Source organism: Chrysemys picta, chromosome 16 (assembly GCF_011386835.1).
Source record: "Chrysemys picta bellii isolate R12L10 chromosome 16, ASM1138683v2, whole genome shotgun sequence".
Lineage (NCBI taxonomy): Eukaryota > Metazoa > Chordata > Testudines > Emydidae > Chrysemys > Chrysemys picta.
The window spans coordinates 14,727,618-14,743,788 of NC_088806.1; the positions used below are offsets into that span (position 1 = coordinate 14,727,618).

Below are 16,171 nucleotides of genomic sequence, written 5' to 3' on the forward strand. Positions count from 1 at the left end.
GATTCCAAGTGGCTGAGAAGCACCATGTACCTGCAGAGGTGTTCCAAAGAAACTCTTGGCTTGCTGATTGCATGCAGACTCTTCAGAGGTATTGAACTCCCTGCTCTGCACAAGGGATTTCCACAGAGTGAAAATCCAGCCAATAGATTGCACCCAACGCTGTGGTCAGTTAAGCATTTCAGAACAGATGGTAGGTGAAGGCCAGGGACTCCTTACCTGGATGAGGATGTAGTACCAGAGAACGTGGATTTCCCAGAAGTAGGCCAGGCCAAACAAGGAAGTGAACAGTCCACTCAGCACCATCCCTCCCGACAGGTAATAGCGCAGTGGGAGGCGCTCACCAAAGATGCCGCTGCACAGAGGAGGGGAAAGAGCATTAACAGCCACCCACATGCACCCTGCCAGCTCAGCAATGCTTTACACAAGGGCTGGGACATGCTTATGGAAGGCTACAGCTTCCCAGCTCTGTGAAATGCGAGGCCCATCTCTGCATGCAGCGAGGCTGAGGGGGCTGTCTGAACTCCAGAGACACAGAGCTACTTTCCTCCCAAGCAGGAACAAAACCCAGAACCAAACCCAAAATGCCACCCTGATCCTCTCACCCCCGAGCAGAATGAGCCTTAGATGCGGCCTTCTATCTCTTCACCATGGTACCTTCCTAATGTTCAACTCTTCGAGTCCCCCTCCCCTCTCAATGGCTCTGGTTGTCTCGGTGTGGAGTGCTGGCCAGTGCTGAAGTCATATCTCACAGGCATTGGGCCAAGTTATCATTTATGTGCCGTGCTGGCTGAGGCCAGGTGCCGTAAATCACCAACCCAATGCAGCGTCCCCAGGACAGACCTAGTATGTGGTCTCCTCCCACCTGCACCCAGACCGGAGACCACCTCGCCATCCCACTCAGCCCAGATCAACACAGAAACCAACCTGACCTCTCAAACAGGCTGGACACATTTCAGATACAAACCCCTGAAGCTGCCGTCACAAACAGCAAACTGATAAGAAACCTGCTAAAGTGTCCACAGCCTGTAGCACCTGTGATGGATGTTATTTACCAAGCTGGAGCGCAAGTCATTTCTTATCCCCACAGGGTTATTTTCCGGGGTAGGGGAAGGGCAAACGCCACCCAAAATCATCATCATAACCCAACTGCAAGCTCCAATAGAGGGAAAAGTCTGCATTCTAGGAACAGAACAAGGTGGCTGAAATTCCAAGCTAGGGCTACACCGATTCCACTGGCAGCGAAAGCCAGAGTCTAAGGGAAAGGGAAGGGTCTGTACAGACCAGTCAGCTAGGGCGCTTGGAATCACTGGGCTGAAGCAGGCAAGAGAAATGGGGATCAATTTATTCTCAGTGCCGGGAGGCCAGTTCAAAGTTTGTCTTCCCTTCGTCTTGCTGGACAAGAGACGTGACCAAAGAGCACTGGTGCTGCAGCTTTCTGCCAGGGTCTAGCTCCCTAAGGGACGTTCCACTTCTTAACAATCAGTCATTGGCATTATACAGCACCATTCACCCAACACATTCCAGAATGGTTTACATCAGCTTCATGCATCACTGAAATGCAGCCACTTCTGGGGTGCAAGGTAGCAACATCGGCTATGCTACATGTCCTGTGCTTTTGAGGCTACCAGGGACATGTAGGAAGCCAGAATCAGACTGTCTGGCCCAGCTTTTGTCCAAGACACCATCATTGAGCCAGGGAAAGATACCACCCGACGCAAGAGCCAGTACACCTGTTGGCAGCTATGCAGTTGGAAAGCTCTCATGGGGTCTGTGGAATGGAGGTGATCACAGTGAGGCATCTGGGGGAGGATTTGAGATGTAACCGTCTCCTCCCCACATGCTGGTGGTGCTCGGAAGTCCATACCTGATAAACATTCCAATGGCATAGGCAACCAAGAAGGCATTGTCCAGGGCACCAAAGAGCTCTTTGTAGTTAGCCTGATCTGGAAAACAGGTGACAATGCTCTTTAACATGCTGGTTTCTGCCTGCAACAGGCTGGAATAGCAAGACTCCCAACTGCAGTCTCTGCCCACTCTCCCCACCTCAGCACCGCGGGGATGCTTCGAGACCTGGAAGGTGGGCTTGCTGCTAGCTATATTTTCAGGGTTTAAGCCTATATATTTTAGAGAAGCCCTGCATCTCATTCACATCCACAGGGGATATTGCTCTCTCCCACTCCCGCCCCAATGCAGGTTACCGCTTTGTGCTCCCAGCAAGGCTCAGAGACCCTCAGAGCTGAATTGCCGCGTGCCTCACTCACTGCTTCAGGGATCAGATTTTTAAGAGTAGAGCAGAACCTTGGGTATTTAAACATTACCTCACTGCTCTTCACCTCACACTCCCAAAAACAAAGTATAATTATCCCCATCTACCAAAGGGGACTGAAGGTACGAAGAGGGGATGGGACAATGCAGCAGAACTGGGATTCAAACTTGGGACTTTGTCTCCTGAGCTCATTCCTCCAGGCCAGTGATTCTCAACCAATGCGAGAGGAAATGAATGAGGCATTGACTATGTTCTTACAGTCTAAAGCACAGAGGCTCTCTCTCCCACACCTCCTGACCCTTCAAGGGGAAGTGTTCTCGGTCAACCTCTCAGCATGCACCGACCACTCCATTCCATTGGCGTGGCGCTGTACGCATGGCGATGCTTTTCACACTCTTTTACAGTAAATGTAAGAGTTTCAAAAACGTTATTTTGAGTAAGGGGTGCCAGCCTGAAAAGGTCGAGGAGCATGGTTCTAGGCCGTGCTAAGCCGCACTGCTTTCAGAAACGACACCTTCTCTGAATGCCAGGACACCCCACTATGGTGCCAGCTCTGGCGGCTTCTGTTACATGCCTGTTTTCCACTAGGCACCTGCCCTTTGTACCGGGGACATGAGGCAAAAGCACACTGGGCACTGCTCAGCTGGTTAATGGCCTCCAATTGGCTCTGATTAGCAACTGCCAAACCCAGGTGCTCCGGGAACCCGACCCTCAGCTAACGTGCTAATGAGACTCATAAGTACGTTGTAAACACATTAAGGCTCCTGAGGAAGGTCATTAATCACGTTACGAGTCTATTTGCCAGAGCACTGCCAATTCTTAATATTTGATCGGACTTCCTGGGGTCACAGTCTAGGGCGGAGGCACACAGGCTCAGTCATGGCTTGCTCTTGGAGAAGGGGCTGGGGCCCCAACAGGCACTGGAAATTGCTGGCCCCAAGGGCTACCCAAGCAGCACTCCGACAAAGCCAGGGTGGCAGCAGCAGCATGGGGAGTGTGGCAGAGGGACATGGACAGGCTAGGGGCAGATAATGAGGGCTCCCAGCCAGGCAGTCTGAGCAGTCTCTGTAATTTCTGCCCAGCCAGTAGAGCCTCCCACCCAAACACCTTCCTGGAGACCTTGGACCAAGTGACTTGCAGCTACCTGGGCACTGAGCTCAGAGGTGAAGCTGTCCTGGCTGCCCCCAGCACACGAGGGAAGGGAGCTGTGCTCGCCTGCGCTCTTTGCAGCTCAGAGCGCAGCCGTCCAGAGGAGCTGGGTGGGAGGCCCACGGCACTCAGTCAGGAAGCTCTTACCAAAGGGAGCCCAGTCACACCACGTGGTGCTGTTGGTGCCATTGGGGGGAATCATTCCTGGAGAAGTGCAGTTGGTGTGCAGCTCGCTCTGTGGACCGAACAAGGAAAGAAAAGGCTGAAGAGTCCAGGTCTCCTTCAAAAGGCATCTTCACACAAGACCAAGAGGCAGCTCCCGCTTCTTGTTTCCCTCCTGCACACACTCTCACTGCTCACCCCACAGCCTGTCCCCAACCCAGCACCTCCCAGACATCCCCCCCGCCCCCATGTGCTCTCTGCTTCTCCATGCCCTCTGGCTACCCCGCCCCCACCAGCTAGTGCCTTTTAAGCACCCTTGGTACCTAGGATACCTTGACTGAAGTCTCCCTGATGCTGCTGGTCCACGTTTCAGGCACCAGGAATGGTGTGAAACCCTGTGTGAAGGTTTGAACCTACACGACACAGATCCTCCTCAAGGGAAAAGCCTTGCCAGAGTGACTGAGGATCTGAGAAGCCGCCCAAAGAGAGAATCTGGAGAACTTTTCTTCCTGACCCTCGCCCAAACATCTCTTAATAAAGCGCACTAGGATGAGACACTAGTGCACCAGGCCAATGGCTGCAAGCAGCTCACTGCTGGCTGTGGAGGTAATGGTGAGACCAGGCCACTGGCAGGGTGCAGGTACTGGCGCATGGGGGGGTGGGGGAGGGGGCGGAGGCCTGCAATACCATCAGACTCATGCATTAACAGTGGGTTGGGGAGCTGGCCAGAACAGGACTAATTACAGAAGCAGAAGTCATGAGCATAGGGCCACACTACGTGTTATGCTCCAGGTACAGCACTTACCTTCACAATGCTAATGGGTTTGCGAGAGAGATGGAAACTGGCATAAAACAGGAATGTCAGCACAAGCGTTAGCCCCCGATACCTGAGTGGGGGAAGAACAGGAAACAGCACAAGTGAGCGAGACAAGGCATTAAAATGGAGAGGAGCCAGATCATTAGCACCAGGGTCAGGGATAGCGCAGTCACAGTCGGTGCTAGTCACTGCTCTGCCAGGTAAGAGCTGGGGACAAGCCTGACCCCTTTCCCCACCATCATGGAGCAAGGAGACTCTGCGGACACATGGGCAGGATCCTATCCACAACCCTCACCCACAAGCTGGAAGAACTCCACTTCCCATATGTAGAGGTCCAGGGGAGCGTGGCCTGAACATGGCACTGGCTCCACCTTAAGTGGGTCTGAAACAAGCTTCCACCCCATTCCAGAAACCCTCAGGTGACTGGTGCACCACTTCTTTCATCACACTCCTGGGGCTGCAGAGGCAGGATACTGGTGGGATTGGGCCATAGAAGTTACATAGGTGAAAGAGACACAGATGGGCTTAATCCACCCACCTATGATGCTAGGTGGAATGAGTTAGTTCCAGCAATCTCTATATTTAAATTCCGTAACTGGTCCCATTCTAAGGGATTCTTCGGACTCGGAGACGTTCTCACACCCATTTGCAGAAAGCCTTTGATATTTAGCAGTAGAAATTCCTTCCATGACACAAATGCCTTTTTCCTTCTCCCATGAAATGCTGAACTGAAATGTATGAGCTATAAACCGTTCAGTCTCCATTTCCCTTCCCACACTCGTCAGGGAAGTGTTGTCATCAGGTATCATCTAGGAAGGCTGCCAACACCCGATTCACAATGCCACAGTGGCAGCAGACATGCTGAGAGGGCCTGGAGCTGCAAGAGCAGCTGTAAAATTTGACGGTTGGTGATGTGGGGGTGGGGAACATGCGTGTGGAGGGGAGGGAAAAGAGCAGAGCAGCCTGGATTCAGCATCTGGCCCCAGGGACCCATTTCTCCCTCCCTTGGGGACACCACATTCAGCTGCGTATCAGAGGGGTAGCCGTGTTAGTCTGAATCTGTAAAAAGCAACAGAGGGTCCTGTGGCACCTTTGAGACTAACAGAAGTATTGGGAGCATAAGCTTTCGTGGGTAAGAACCTCACTTCTTGCATCTGAAGAAGTGAGGTTCTTACCCACGAAAGCTTATGCTCCCAATACTTCTGTTAGTCTCAAAGGTGCCACAGGACCCTCTGTCACATTCAGCCGGTGCGCCCCCAACTTCCAGGGGTGGGGAGAGAGGTGTACCCCATCCTCCTACACTCCCCAGAGCCAGCAGTCCACACCTCTGAGAGAAAACAGCTTTCTCCTGCTGCTAGCTAGTCCAGTAATTCAGGTGATAGAAGTCTGGACTGCAGAAGGCCCAAAGTTCAAAGCCCACTCATGATTCATCATGAGAGACTGTTATAGTCATAGCTATATCATTTGCTTTTATTTTTTCCTCTCCAACTTTAAAACAAAAACACACACACACACACACACACACACACACACACACACACACATGTTAAATAAAAAACTGCATTTAAAGAACATTTCGGTTACAGAGTAAAAGCGCCCCAAAATTAGGAAATGCAAGATTTATTGCTGCCCAAGCAACCTTAGTTTGGTGTCCTTGTGCATTTGCACTATGATACAGTCTTTAGTTCCATGATTACAGGCTAGTTTTTTTCCACAGGACCCTGCCTCATTCAGTGAGGACAGATGCACAAGAGAATGAAATTAAGGTTATGTGGACAACTGTAACTCTGGTGTTTCCTAACTTTTGAGTGCTTGATGTAGTAACCTAAATAGCTTTGAACAGGTTTTGTCTGTTTGTCTTTGGTTTTTGCTTGTAAAAATAAATATCTATATTTCAGTAGCACACAAAGGCTATCAGGATCGGGGCCCCATTGTGCTGCCCAAACAAAGAAAGACAATCTCGGCCCTGAAGGCTCACAACATAAAGGCACAACAAGAGAAGGGAAGGGAAGGGGAGGGGGCAGAATTGAGGATGCGAGCAAGCAAAAGAACCTGGTGAACAAGTCATCCCATCAGATGGGTGGTATTTCGGGGGAGGATAAAGCTAGGGAGGAAGGGAGTACAGAAAGAAAGGTCACAGCTTGTCACCTGCCTACCTTTGATCACCATCAGGGCAAGGGTTAGTCTGGAGCAACCTGAGAAGGTTTGGATAGAGGCTGCTTGGATTTTACCTGGGAGATTCCCCCCACCCTTCCAACCACACGGGACAATGGGAAACAGCCCGGAGGTGGGTAAGGGAGAAGCTGACTGATGGGCAGTGAAGCCTGGGAGCTCTGCCAGAAGGAAGGTGGGGATCCATGATGTGTTAAGTTATTGGATCAGCTAAGCAGGATGGGATTAAGTGATGAAGGGCCTTAAGAAAGGTGAAGGCAAGAAGCTTGTATAGGTAAATGGGCGGCAGCGGAAGGATGCAGAGGGGGCTGACAGGGTCCAAGCAACAAGCCAAGGTGGTGATTTCAGCACCAACAGCACATACAGACATAAGGGGAGTAGGAGTGGAGCAGCCACAGAGGGACACACTGAGGCCTCGACAGGCATCTGGCTATGTGGGCAGAGAGGAAAGGCTGGCTTTCAGAGATGTCCTATAAGGAAGTGCACATAGTAAGAGAACCAAAAAAGTGCCACCGTGGCCAAACAATGAAGAGCAGAGAGGCAAAAAGGCATCCTTTAAAAAGTAGAAGTTAAATCCTAGTGAGGAAAATAGAATGGAGCATAAACTCTGGCCAACGAAGGGTAAAAATATTATTAGGCCAAAAAAGAATTTGAAAAACAGCTTGCCAAAGACTCAAAAAGTAATAGCAAAAAAAAAAAAAAAAAAAAAAATTAAGTACATCAGAAGCCTGCTAAACAATCAGTGGGGCCAATGGACGATCAAGTTGCTAAAAGAGCACTCAAGGACAAGAAGGCCATTGTGGATAAACTAAATGAATTATTTGCATCGGTTTTCACGGCTGAGGATGTGAGGGTCTGGCTCTGGTCCGAGTACCCAAGCTGCTCGCAATACTTACCAGATAAGAAAGTATTCCTAACACAGGGGAATCTGGGGAGCCAATGGAATGGAATGAGACTGTCCATACTAACGGAACTTTGGCACTTCAAGCCGGAGCTTTGCCCTGACCTCACGGCATGTTTTCCCAGGTGTGGATGCAGTTCACAGAAAGGCCTAATGTAAAACAGCACCCTCTATCCTCAGATATCTGCTCCCTGGGTGCAACAGAATCAAATCCGATCTGAGTGACAAAATAAAATTATTTATTGCTTTTTACTTCCTATTGCTCCACAGAGCATTGGGGGGGGGGGGGGAAATCTATTCCTTCTTGTGCATCAACACAATTGTTTGTGGAGTTCCAGCGTCACACCTACGCAAGCTCCAGAAGGTTGCCCAGGAATCTCTGAGTGCAGAACTCAGCCTATGGAACCTTTATTGCAGCTAATGCACAAAGCAATCAGTACCCACTTTGACTCCCAGATGCCAGGTTGAATTTGCAGGGCTGGCAGTTAGAAGAGCCTGCTTTGAATTTGTAGATTGAATGCATTTAGCACGGAGCTTGATGGACAAAGATGGGATCACTGGATGACACACTTACTAAGACACGGTGTGACACAGGTGGAATATTGGTCCCACCAGGGCAAGTTAATGGGCAGGGGGACATGGTACAGAAGCACCCACTCCCTACGTATACAGATAGAGACCCAACCACTTGGGAAGAGGGCGATTTTTGATATGGTCTCCCACAGCATTCTTGCCAGCAAGTTAAAGGATTATGGATTGGATGAATGGACTACAAGGTAGACAGAAAGCTACCGGGCTCAACAGGTAGTGATCAACAGCTCGACGTCTAGTTGGCAGTCGGTATCAAGCGGAGTGCCCCAGGGGTCAGTCCTGGGGCCAGTTTTGTTCAACATCTTTATTAATGATCTGGATGATGGGATGAATTGCACCCTCAGCAAGTTCACAGATGAGCAAAAAAAAATAAAAAAAATTTAAATACATCAGAAGCAGAAAGCCTGCTAAACAACCAGTGGGGCCACTGGACGATCGAGATGCTAAAGGAGCACTCAAAGACGATAATGCCATTGTGGAGAAACTAAATGAATTCTTTGCATCAGTCTTCACTGTTGAGGGTGTGAGGGAGATTCCCAAACCTGAGCCATTCTTTTTGGGTGACAGATCTGAGGAACTGTCCCAAATGGAGGTGTCATTAGAGGAAGTTTTGGAACAAATTGATAAACTAAACAGTAATAAGTCTCCAGGACCTGATGGTATTCATCCAAGAGTTCTGAAGGAACTCAAATGTGAAATTGCAGGACTACTAACTGTCATCTGTAACCTATCACTTAAATCAGCTTCTGTACCAAATGACGGAAGGATAGCTAATGTGACGCCAATTTTTTTAAAAGGCTCCAGAGGTGACCCCAGCAATTACAGGCCAGTAAACCTCACTTCAGTACCAGGCAAATTGGTTGAAACTATAGTAAAGAACAAAAAACTGTCAGACTCATAGATTAACATAATTTGTTGGGAAATAGTCAACATGGTTTTTGTAAAGGGAAATCATGTCTCACCAATCTACTAGAATTCTTTGAGGGAGTCAACAAGCATTTGGACAAAGGAGATCCAGTGGATATAGTGTATTTAGATTTTCATAAAGCCTTTGACAAGGTCCCTCACCAAAGGGTCTTAAGCTAAATAAGCAGTCATGGGATAAGAGGGAAGGTTCTCTCATGGATTGGTAACTGGTTAAAAGATAGGAAACAAAGGGTAGGAATAAATGGTCAGTTTTCAGAATGGAGAGAGGTAAATAGTGGTGTCTCTCAGGGATCTGTATTGGGCCCAGTCCTATTCAACATATTCATAAATGATCTGGAAAAAGGGATAAAACAGTGAGGTGGCAAAATTTGAAGATGATACAAAACTACTCAAGATAGTTAAGTCCCAAGCAGACTGCGAAGAGCTACAAAAGGATCTCACAAAACTGGATGACTGGGCAACAAAATGGCAGATGAAATTTAATGTTGATAAATGCAAAGTAATGCACATTGGAAAACATAATCCTAACTATACATATACAATGATGGGGTCTAAATTAGCGGTTACCACTCAAGAAAGAGATCTTGGAGTCATTGGATAGTTCTCTGAAATCATCCACTCAATGTGCAGCGGCAGTCAAAAAAGCGAACCGAATGTTGCGAATCATCAAGAAAGAGATAGATAAGACAGAAAATATCATATTGCCTCTATATAAATCCATGGTATGCCCACACCTTGAATACTGCGTGCAGGTGTGGTTGCCCCATCTCAAAAAATATATATATTGGAATTGGAAAAGGTTCAGAAAAGGGCAACAAAAATAATTAAGGGTATAGAACGGCTTCCGTATGAGGAGAGGACTTTTCAGCTTGGAAAAGAGGCGACTAAGGGGGGATATGATAGAGGTCTATAAAATCATGAGTGGTATAGAGAAAGTAAATAAGGAAGTGTTATTTACTCCTTCTCATAATACAAGAACAAGGGGCCACCAAATGAAATTAATAGGTAGCAGGTTTAAAACAAACACAAGAAGGTATTTTTTCACGCAATGCACGGTCAACCTCTGGAACTCCTTGCCAGAGGGTTTTGTGAAGGCCAATACTATAACGGGGTTCAAAAGGGAGCTAGATGGATTCATGGAAGATAGCCTTTGACAGACCTATTAGCCAGGATGGGCAGGAATGGTGTCCCTAACCTCTGTTTGCCAGAAGCTGGGATTGGGTGACAGGGCATGGATCACTTGATGATAACCTGTCTGTGCATTTCCTTTGGGGCACCTGCCATTGGCCACTGTCAGAGGACAGGATACTGGGCTTGATGGACCTTTGGTCTGACCCAGTACAACCGTTCTTATAACACTAAGCTGGGGGGAGAGGTAGATACGCTGGAGGGTAGGGATAGGGTCCAGAGTGACCTAGACAAATTGGAGGATTTGGCCAAAAGAAATCTGATGAGGTTCAACAAGGACAAGTGCAGAGTCCTGCCCTTAGGACGGAAGAATCCCATGCACCGCTACAGGCTGGGGACCGACTGGCTAAGCAGCAGTTCTGCAGAAAAGGTCCTGGGGATTACAGTGGATGAGAAGCTGGATATGAATCAGCAGTGTGCCCTTGTTGCCAAGAAGGCTAACGGCATATTGGGCTGCATTAGTAGGAGCATTGCCAGCAGATTGAGGGAAGTGATTATTCCCCTCTATTCGGCACTGGTGAGGCCACACCTGGAGTACTGCGTCCAGTTTTGGACCCCCACACTACAGAAGGGACGTGGACAAATTGGAGAGAGTCTAGCGGAGAGCAACGAAAATGATTAAGGGGCTAGGACACATGACTTATGAGGAGAGGCTGCGGGAACTGGGGTTATTTAGTCTGCAGAAGAGAAGAGTGAGGGGGAATTTGATAGCAGCCTTCAACTACCTGAAGGGGGGTTCCAAAGAGGATGGAGCTAGGCTGTTCTCAGTGGTGGCAGATGACAGAACAAGGAGCAATGGTCTCAAGTTGCAGTGGGGGAGGTCTAGGTTGGATATTAGGAAACACTATTTCACTAGGAGGGTGGTGAAGCACTAGAATAGGTTATCTAGGAAGGTGGTGGAGGTTTTTAAGGCCTGGCTTGACAAAGCCCTGGCTGGGATGATTTAGTTGGTGTTGGTCCTGCTTCGAGCAGGGGATTGGACTAGATGACCTCCTGAGGTCTCTTCCAACCCTAATCTTCTATTTTCTTGAAAATGCCATCTCTTGCCCTGTTTTGGGTAGAGATTGTTTGCAGTGGTTTTGTAGCCATATTGGTCCCAGGATATTAAAGAGACAAGGTGGGTGAGGGCAATATCTTTTATTGGACCAACTTCTGTTGGCAAGAGAGACAAGCTTTTGAGCTTAGACAGAGCTCTTCCTCGGGTCTAGGGTAGAGACTAGAAGACCAGAGGGAACACGGGCTGTATTTATCACACATGAACGACAGACCAACTGGTGCCATTTAAAGCCAACATGATCAGGTTCAGTGGCTGATGCCTTAGTGCAACATTATTTTTAAGAACATAATGTAGGACTAAAGGGACTTCCTGGGCCACCAGGTCAAGTCCCTGTTATGGCAGGCAAACCTGACATGTAATCTTGTTCATAAACTGATCAAGCTCCATCTTAAAATCAGTCAGGTTTCTTGTCCCCACTGCTCCTAGTGGGAGGCTGTTCCAAAACTGCACTCCTCCAGAACTGGCTAGAAACCTGCTTCTCATTTCCAGCTTCAATTTATTTCTGGCCAGTTTATTCCCATTTGTTCTTGTACCAAATTCTTCAATAGCTCTTCTTCCTCCTTAGTGTAGCCCCTGATATATTTATTAAACACAACCATGGCCCTTCTCAGCCCATGGTTTGCTAGGTTAAACAAACCAAGTTCTTAATATAGCCTCGCCATTCCCATGAGCATCCTAGCAGCCCTTCTCTGCACCTGGCCCAGTTTGGAGATTTAACAGTCCCAGTTCTAGTACAGCAGCTGGAATTCTGGTTCCTCCAGCAGCTGTTTATTAGGTGATTCAGACACTCAAGAGTTAGAGATGAAGACCTGCTGGATCATCTAGTCCCTCTCCCAGCGCAGAAATATTCCCTATGGCATGAGTACTTGCACTGTCCTCAGTCTCGTTTTACAAGTCCCAAGCAAGAAGATGTTCACCACTTCCCTGAGGAGACTATTCTACAACACAATACATCCGGCAGTCAGGAAGATTTTCCTGATACTTGGACTCACACCACATTTACCACACTACAGAACTCCCCCCAGGGTCAGAATGCAGGGAAGTGGACAAGTTCTACTCAAATGCCATTCAGAAATCCATACCTACTCTGGGGTTATTTCTAAAAAAATCACCACTTAGTCAAAAGCTGACTTTAAAACTCATCTTTAGGCTTCATAGTGAATGACGAAGAGGCAGTTCACCTATTGGTGAATGAGTGGGAATCCAAAGTTCTAGCAACCAAAAAAAGCAATCAAGTGCATCCAGAAAGAGTTGTTCTTTCCAAATTCCCAATGCCTCTCGTTCATGGCTCCATTAGCCTCTTTAAGAAAAAAATGCACTACTGTGGACAGGAGTTAGGACTTAGGGGATACAGAACGTTAAGTGATCCTGGCAGCTCTTGCCTTTCTGGAAAGGCGGTACAGAGTTTGCTGTCCTCCACACTTCTAATACCTCCCTAGTTTTCCATGTGATTTTTTACAAACTATAATTATCACTGATTCAGCGATTTCATTAGTTAGTTCCCTTGCACACGAAGACTCATGCAATTCAGGTCATCTGATGACCTGTATGGCCTCTATGACCAAGCTTAAGAGCAGCCGTTTAGGAAACAAGTTATTTTGGTAGGATCTTCCTTCTTTACCAAAGGATTATTTATATATCCGAAGATCTCAACAATAGAGACGGGGAAAAGTTCAGCCTGTCATTTTGGAGTCATGAGTTTCACCCCCACCCCCTTCTCAAGTGTTAGATAGGCCAACGTTCTCCCCTCACTGTGCCCCTGCCCTTCTGGCAACAGTCACTTGTTTCGCTAGCCTTAACTTTTTCCCACAAGCCTTAATGTCCACACATGTTTCACTATAGAAGTGTACATAAAAAGGCATAGATACGTTGCAGTTTAATAGGAGCCAATGTACAAGGAGGAGCGGCTCTCAGCATATGGCCATATTCGGTAAGAGAAAATGCTGCAAACAGTGGGGCCAATCACGTGAGATACTAAGTGCCTTCTACCCCCTTTATGTAGGATTGGATGGAACAGAGCACCTCACAGCACGGGACACGTTTGTTTAAAATTCGAGAGAACAGAGCAGTTCCTAGTCATTCCATTACTCTGGACTGGTCATTGACGGGCAGTCACAGAAATCAGAGACAGAAAAGCACAATTCGCTCAAATTGTCCATCTCCCACACGTGCAGGATCACTCCTTACCGTACCCACCGCCTTTTGACAACAGATTACATTGTACATTAGAAGAAGCTGTCAATGAATGGCCACAACACTGATCAACAGGAAAATTCCTCCTATGTTCTTAGTTCATGAGAAGAAAAATTAGCTTAAAAGGTAGTTTTTAAGAGGTCCTCTCAGCCTTTTCTATAAGCTTTTAATGGTTCCAATAAATGCCTAAATAAAGCAGCTCAGGATTTCTGAGGGGAGGGCCTAGCAGCTAATTCATCTTTCTAGAAGATGTTACAAATTAGATAGAGGGCTCTTCAGTCTAGCAGAGGATGGTAGAACTTAACATAATCCAATGTCTGGAAGTGGAAGCTGGGCAAATGCAGACCATAGGAATAAGAAGCAATTGTTAAAGTTTGTATTTATTTTTTTTAACAGGGAGAGTAATTAACGGCTGGAACCACCTACCAAGGGCTGTGGTGGATTCTCCACCACTAGCAGTTTAAAAAAAAAAAAATCGAGTTGGACTATTTTTCTAAAAGATGTGCTTTGTTCAGCCACAACTATTGGGACTCCTAACAGGAATTAATTCAGGGAAGTTCGGTGGCCTGTGTTATGAAGGTCAGACTAGATGCTCAACACTGATCACTTCTGGTCTTAAAATCTATGATCTATCAGGAAGCACAGTTTAGAAATTTAGGGAGCTACTGAAAGATATGTGTAAAGGCAGCAGAAATCTGCAAGAGAATCCTAGGCTTTGATGGTGGTTCATGTGTCAGCTGCTTATCTGGAGCAGATTCCATTGAAATGAGAATATTTCCATTTCAATATTTCCCTCAGACAAGCAACTGAACCACAGAATGACTAATATGTTTCCAGTGTCACATGGGAGAAGCAGTGGAATTACTGCCTCCCTGTAACCAAGTTCCCACTCAAGCCCTGCTGTGTGCACTATACGCAGAGAAACAGGCAGGACAGGGAAGGAAAGATTCAGAGAATATTTCTCTCTCCCAGGACCAAGCACTTAAGCATGATGCAGGAAGGATGATCAAGAATCAGCACCCTAGTCCATAGGGATCACACTCAGGCAGGCCAGCCCATGCCCAGACCACAATTCTGCACACAAAATAAGGGAATTTCCCTAACCTGAATGAAAAAATGGGGGTGGGAGGGAGGAGTGCAGGGAGGTCTAGATCAATGACATCAGTTGTCATTGTAGCTTCATCCCAAAAACAATGGCATGGAAAATACCTCATCTGCAGAGTCGCCTAACTCCATTTTCTGCTTTTCCACTTCACTCGACAAGATCTCATTCAATTACACGTCATCTCTGCTCTGAGATTAGCAGGAGTCCTTCCCATCCGCCCACTCAACCTTGGGAAGAGCTTTATCTTTGTTCAAAAGAATTCTTTGGTTTGATTACTTTGGTCTATTCAAATGCTGGTCACTGTGCCTTCCACTTCAGGCCTGGAGAGTCAGCTATTCAGACTGAGTTATCTGGGATTACTGGTGACCAGTACTGACCAGAGCTTTCACATTTACTACAGGAAGAAGACGCCACCATTAGGGCATTAAACAATCTGAAGACAACAACAACAACAAAAATTTGCAATGACTTAGCCAGCTTGACACATTCCTGATGGGCATAAGAGCCTGGCAAGTCTCATCACTTCCCTTGTAACTTCCGAATAAAGTTTCCATTCACACACTGAAGTGAGAATGTTTCTAGCATCCAAGGACACTTTCAGGTATGTTATATGCCGATAAAATCATTCAAAGTGACACAAGAAATTCAAAAAGTGAAAAAATAAAACAAAGATGCAACAAAACGAGCAAAACCCACCACGCTGGCATTTTGTCTCCTAGGAAAAGTCTGTTTTTTCACAACCCTGAATGCATCGGAGAGTGAAACAGATCAGATCATGCTAGAACGCAAGCGGGTCTTAGGCTGCTTTAGGGGTGATGCTGGTGTAAGATCCTTACTTAATGGAGTCTTGGCCCACCTGTGAGTCTGGTAAGGGTAACAATCCCCATAAAAAACGAACATTTGCCAACAGTTCTCAGTAGATTTCCCTTGATACCCCACTTATGCAGAGTCTGAGTATCTCAGATACTGCTCTGTGGTGCAGGCAGGTAAGTACTGACGACTCAGTTTTCAGAGGTACTGAGCACCAGCAGCTCCCGTTGGCTTTGGTGGGATTTGTGGGTGCTTAGCATAGAGGAAGATAAGGCCTTTATGTGGGGGCAACGGAGGTGGGAAGAGATAGGGAACTAAGGCCCTGCTCTAGCCACTCACAGACACAACTTCAGCGTTAAACAGCCGAGGACTCTCGCCCTAGCTCCCCACCCCCAACATCCTCTTAGCATCTGATTCAGCATTTATGTCCCACAGCGCTGCCTCTGGAACAGCTGCCCCGCACAGAATGGCTAGAGACAAAATTGGCTTGAAGACGATTGTATTGTGGGAAGGAGGAAGAGAAGATGCTGGGTCCGAGAGGCTCCTCAAGGGTCAGTGTCTAAGGCAGGGATTATCTATTCCCTCATTAGCATAGAGATCTCCCTGAAAACAATCACACTGACTTCAGCCAGGGGGGAGCTTCAGCCCCAACACGGCAGGAGCCTGTTCAGCAATTTACCAGTCCCAGGTACTTTTATCCCAAACTGAGGGCAGCACCACAGGTGTGCCGAGAGCGGGGGAAAATGGACACATCCAGGGACATCTACTCTTCAAGATACAAGCTGACAGCTGTTTAATCTGCAGCTCCCTTTGGTCCCAAAGTGTCAAGATGA

General features: G+C 47.4%; 1 protein-coding gene across 2 annotated transcripts in view; it reads right to left on the reverse strand.

Annotated features, from left to right (window-relative positions):
• Positions 1–16,171, reverse strand: part of SLC37A2 (solute carrier family 37 member 2) — a 59,715-nt gene that overhangs the window by 30,461 nt on the left and 13,083 nt on the right. For both annotated transcript variants that reach the window (XM_065570664.1, XM_065570662.1), the window contains exons 2-5: positions 4,383–4,464; positions 3,563–3,650; positions 1,865–1,943; positions 217–352 (exon numbers count right to left, since the gene is read on the reverse strand). In XM_065570664.1, coding sequence (XP_065426736.1) covers positions 217–352; positions 1,865–1,943; positions 3,563–3,650; positions 4,383–4,464 — 385 coding nt within the window. The remainder of the gene's footprint in view (positions 1–216; positions 353–1,864; positions 1,944–3,562; positions 3,651–4,382; positions 4,465–16,171) is intronic.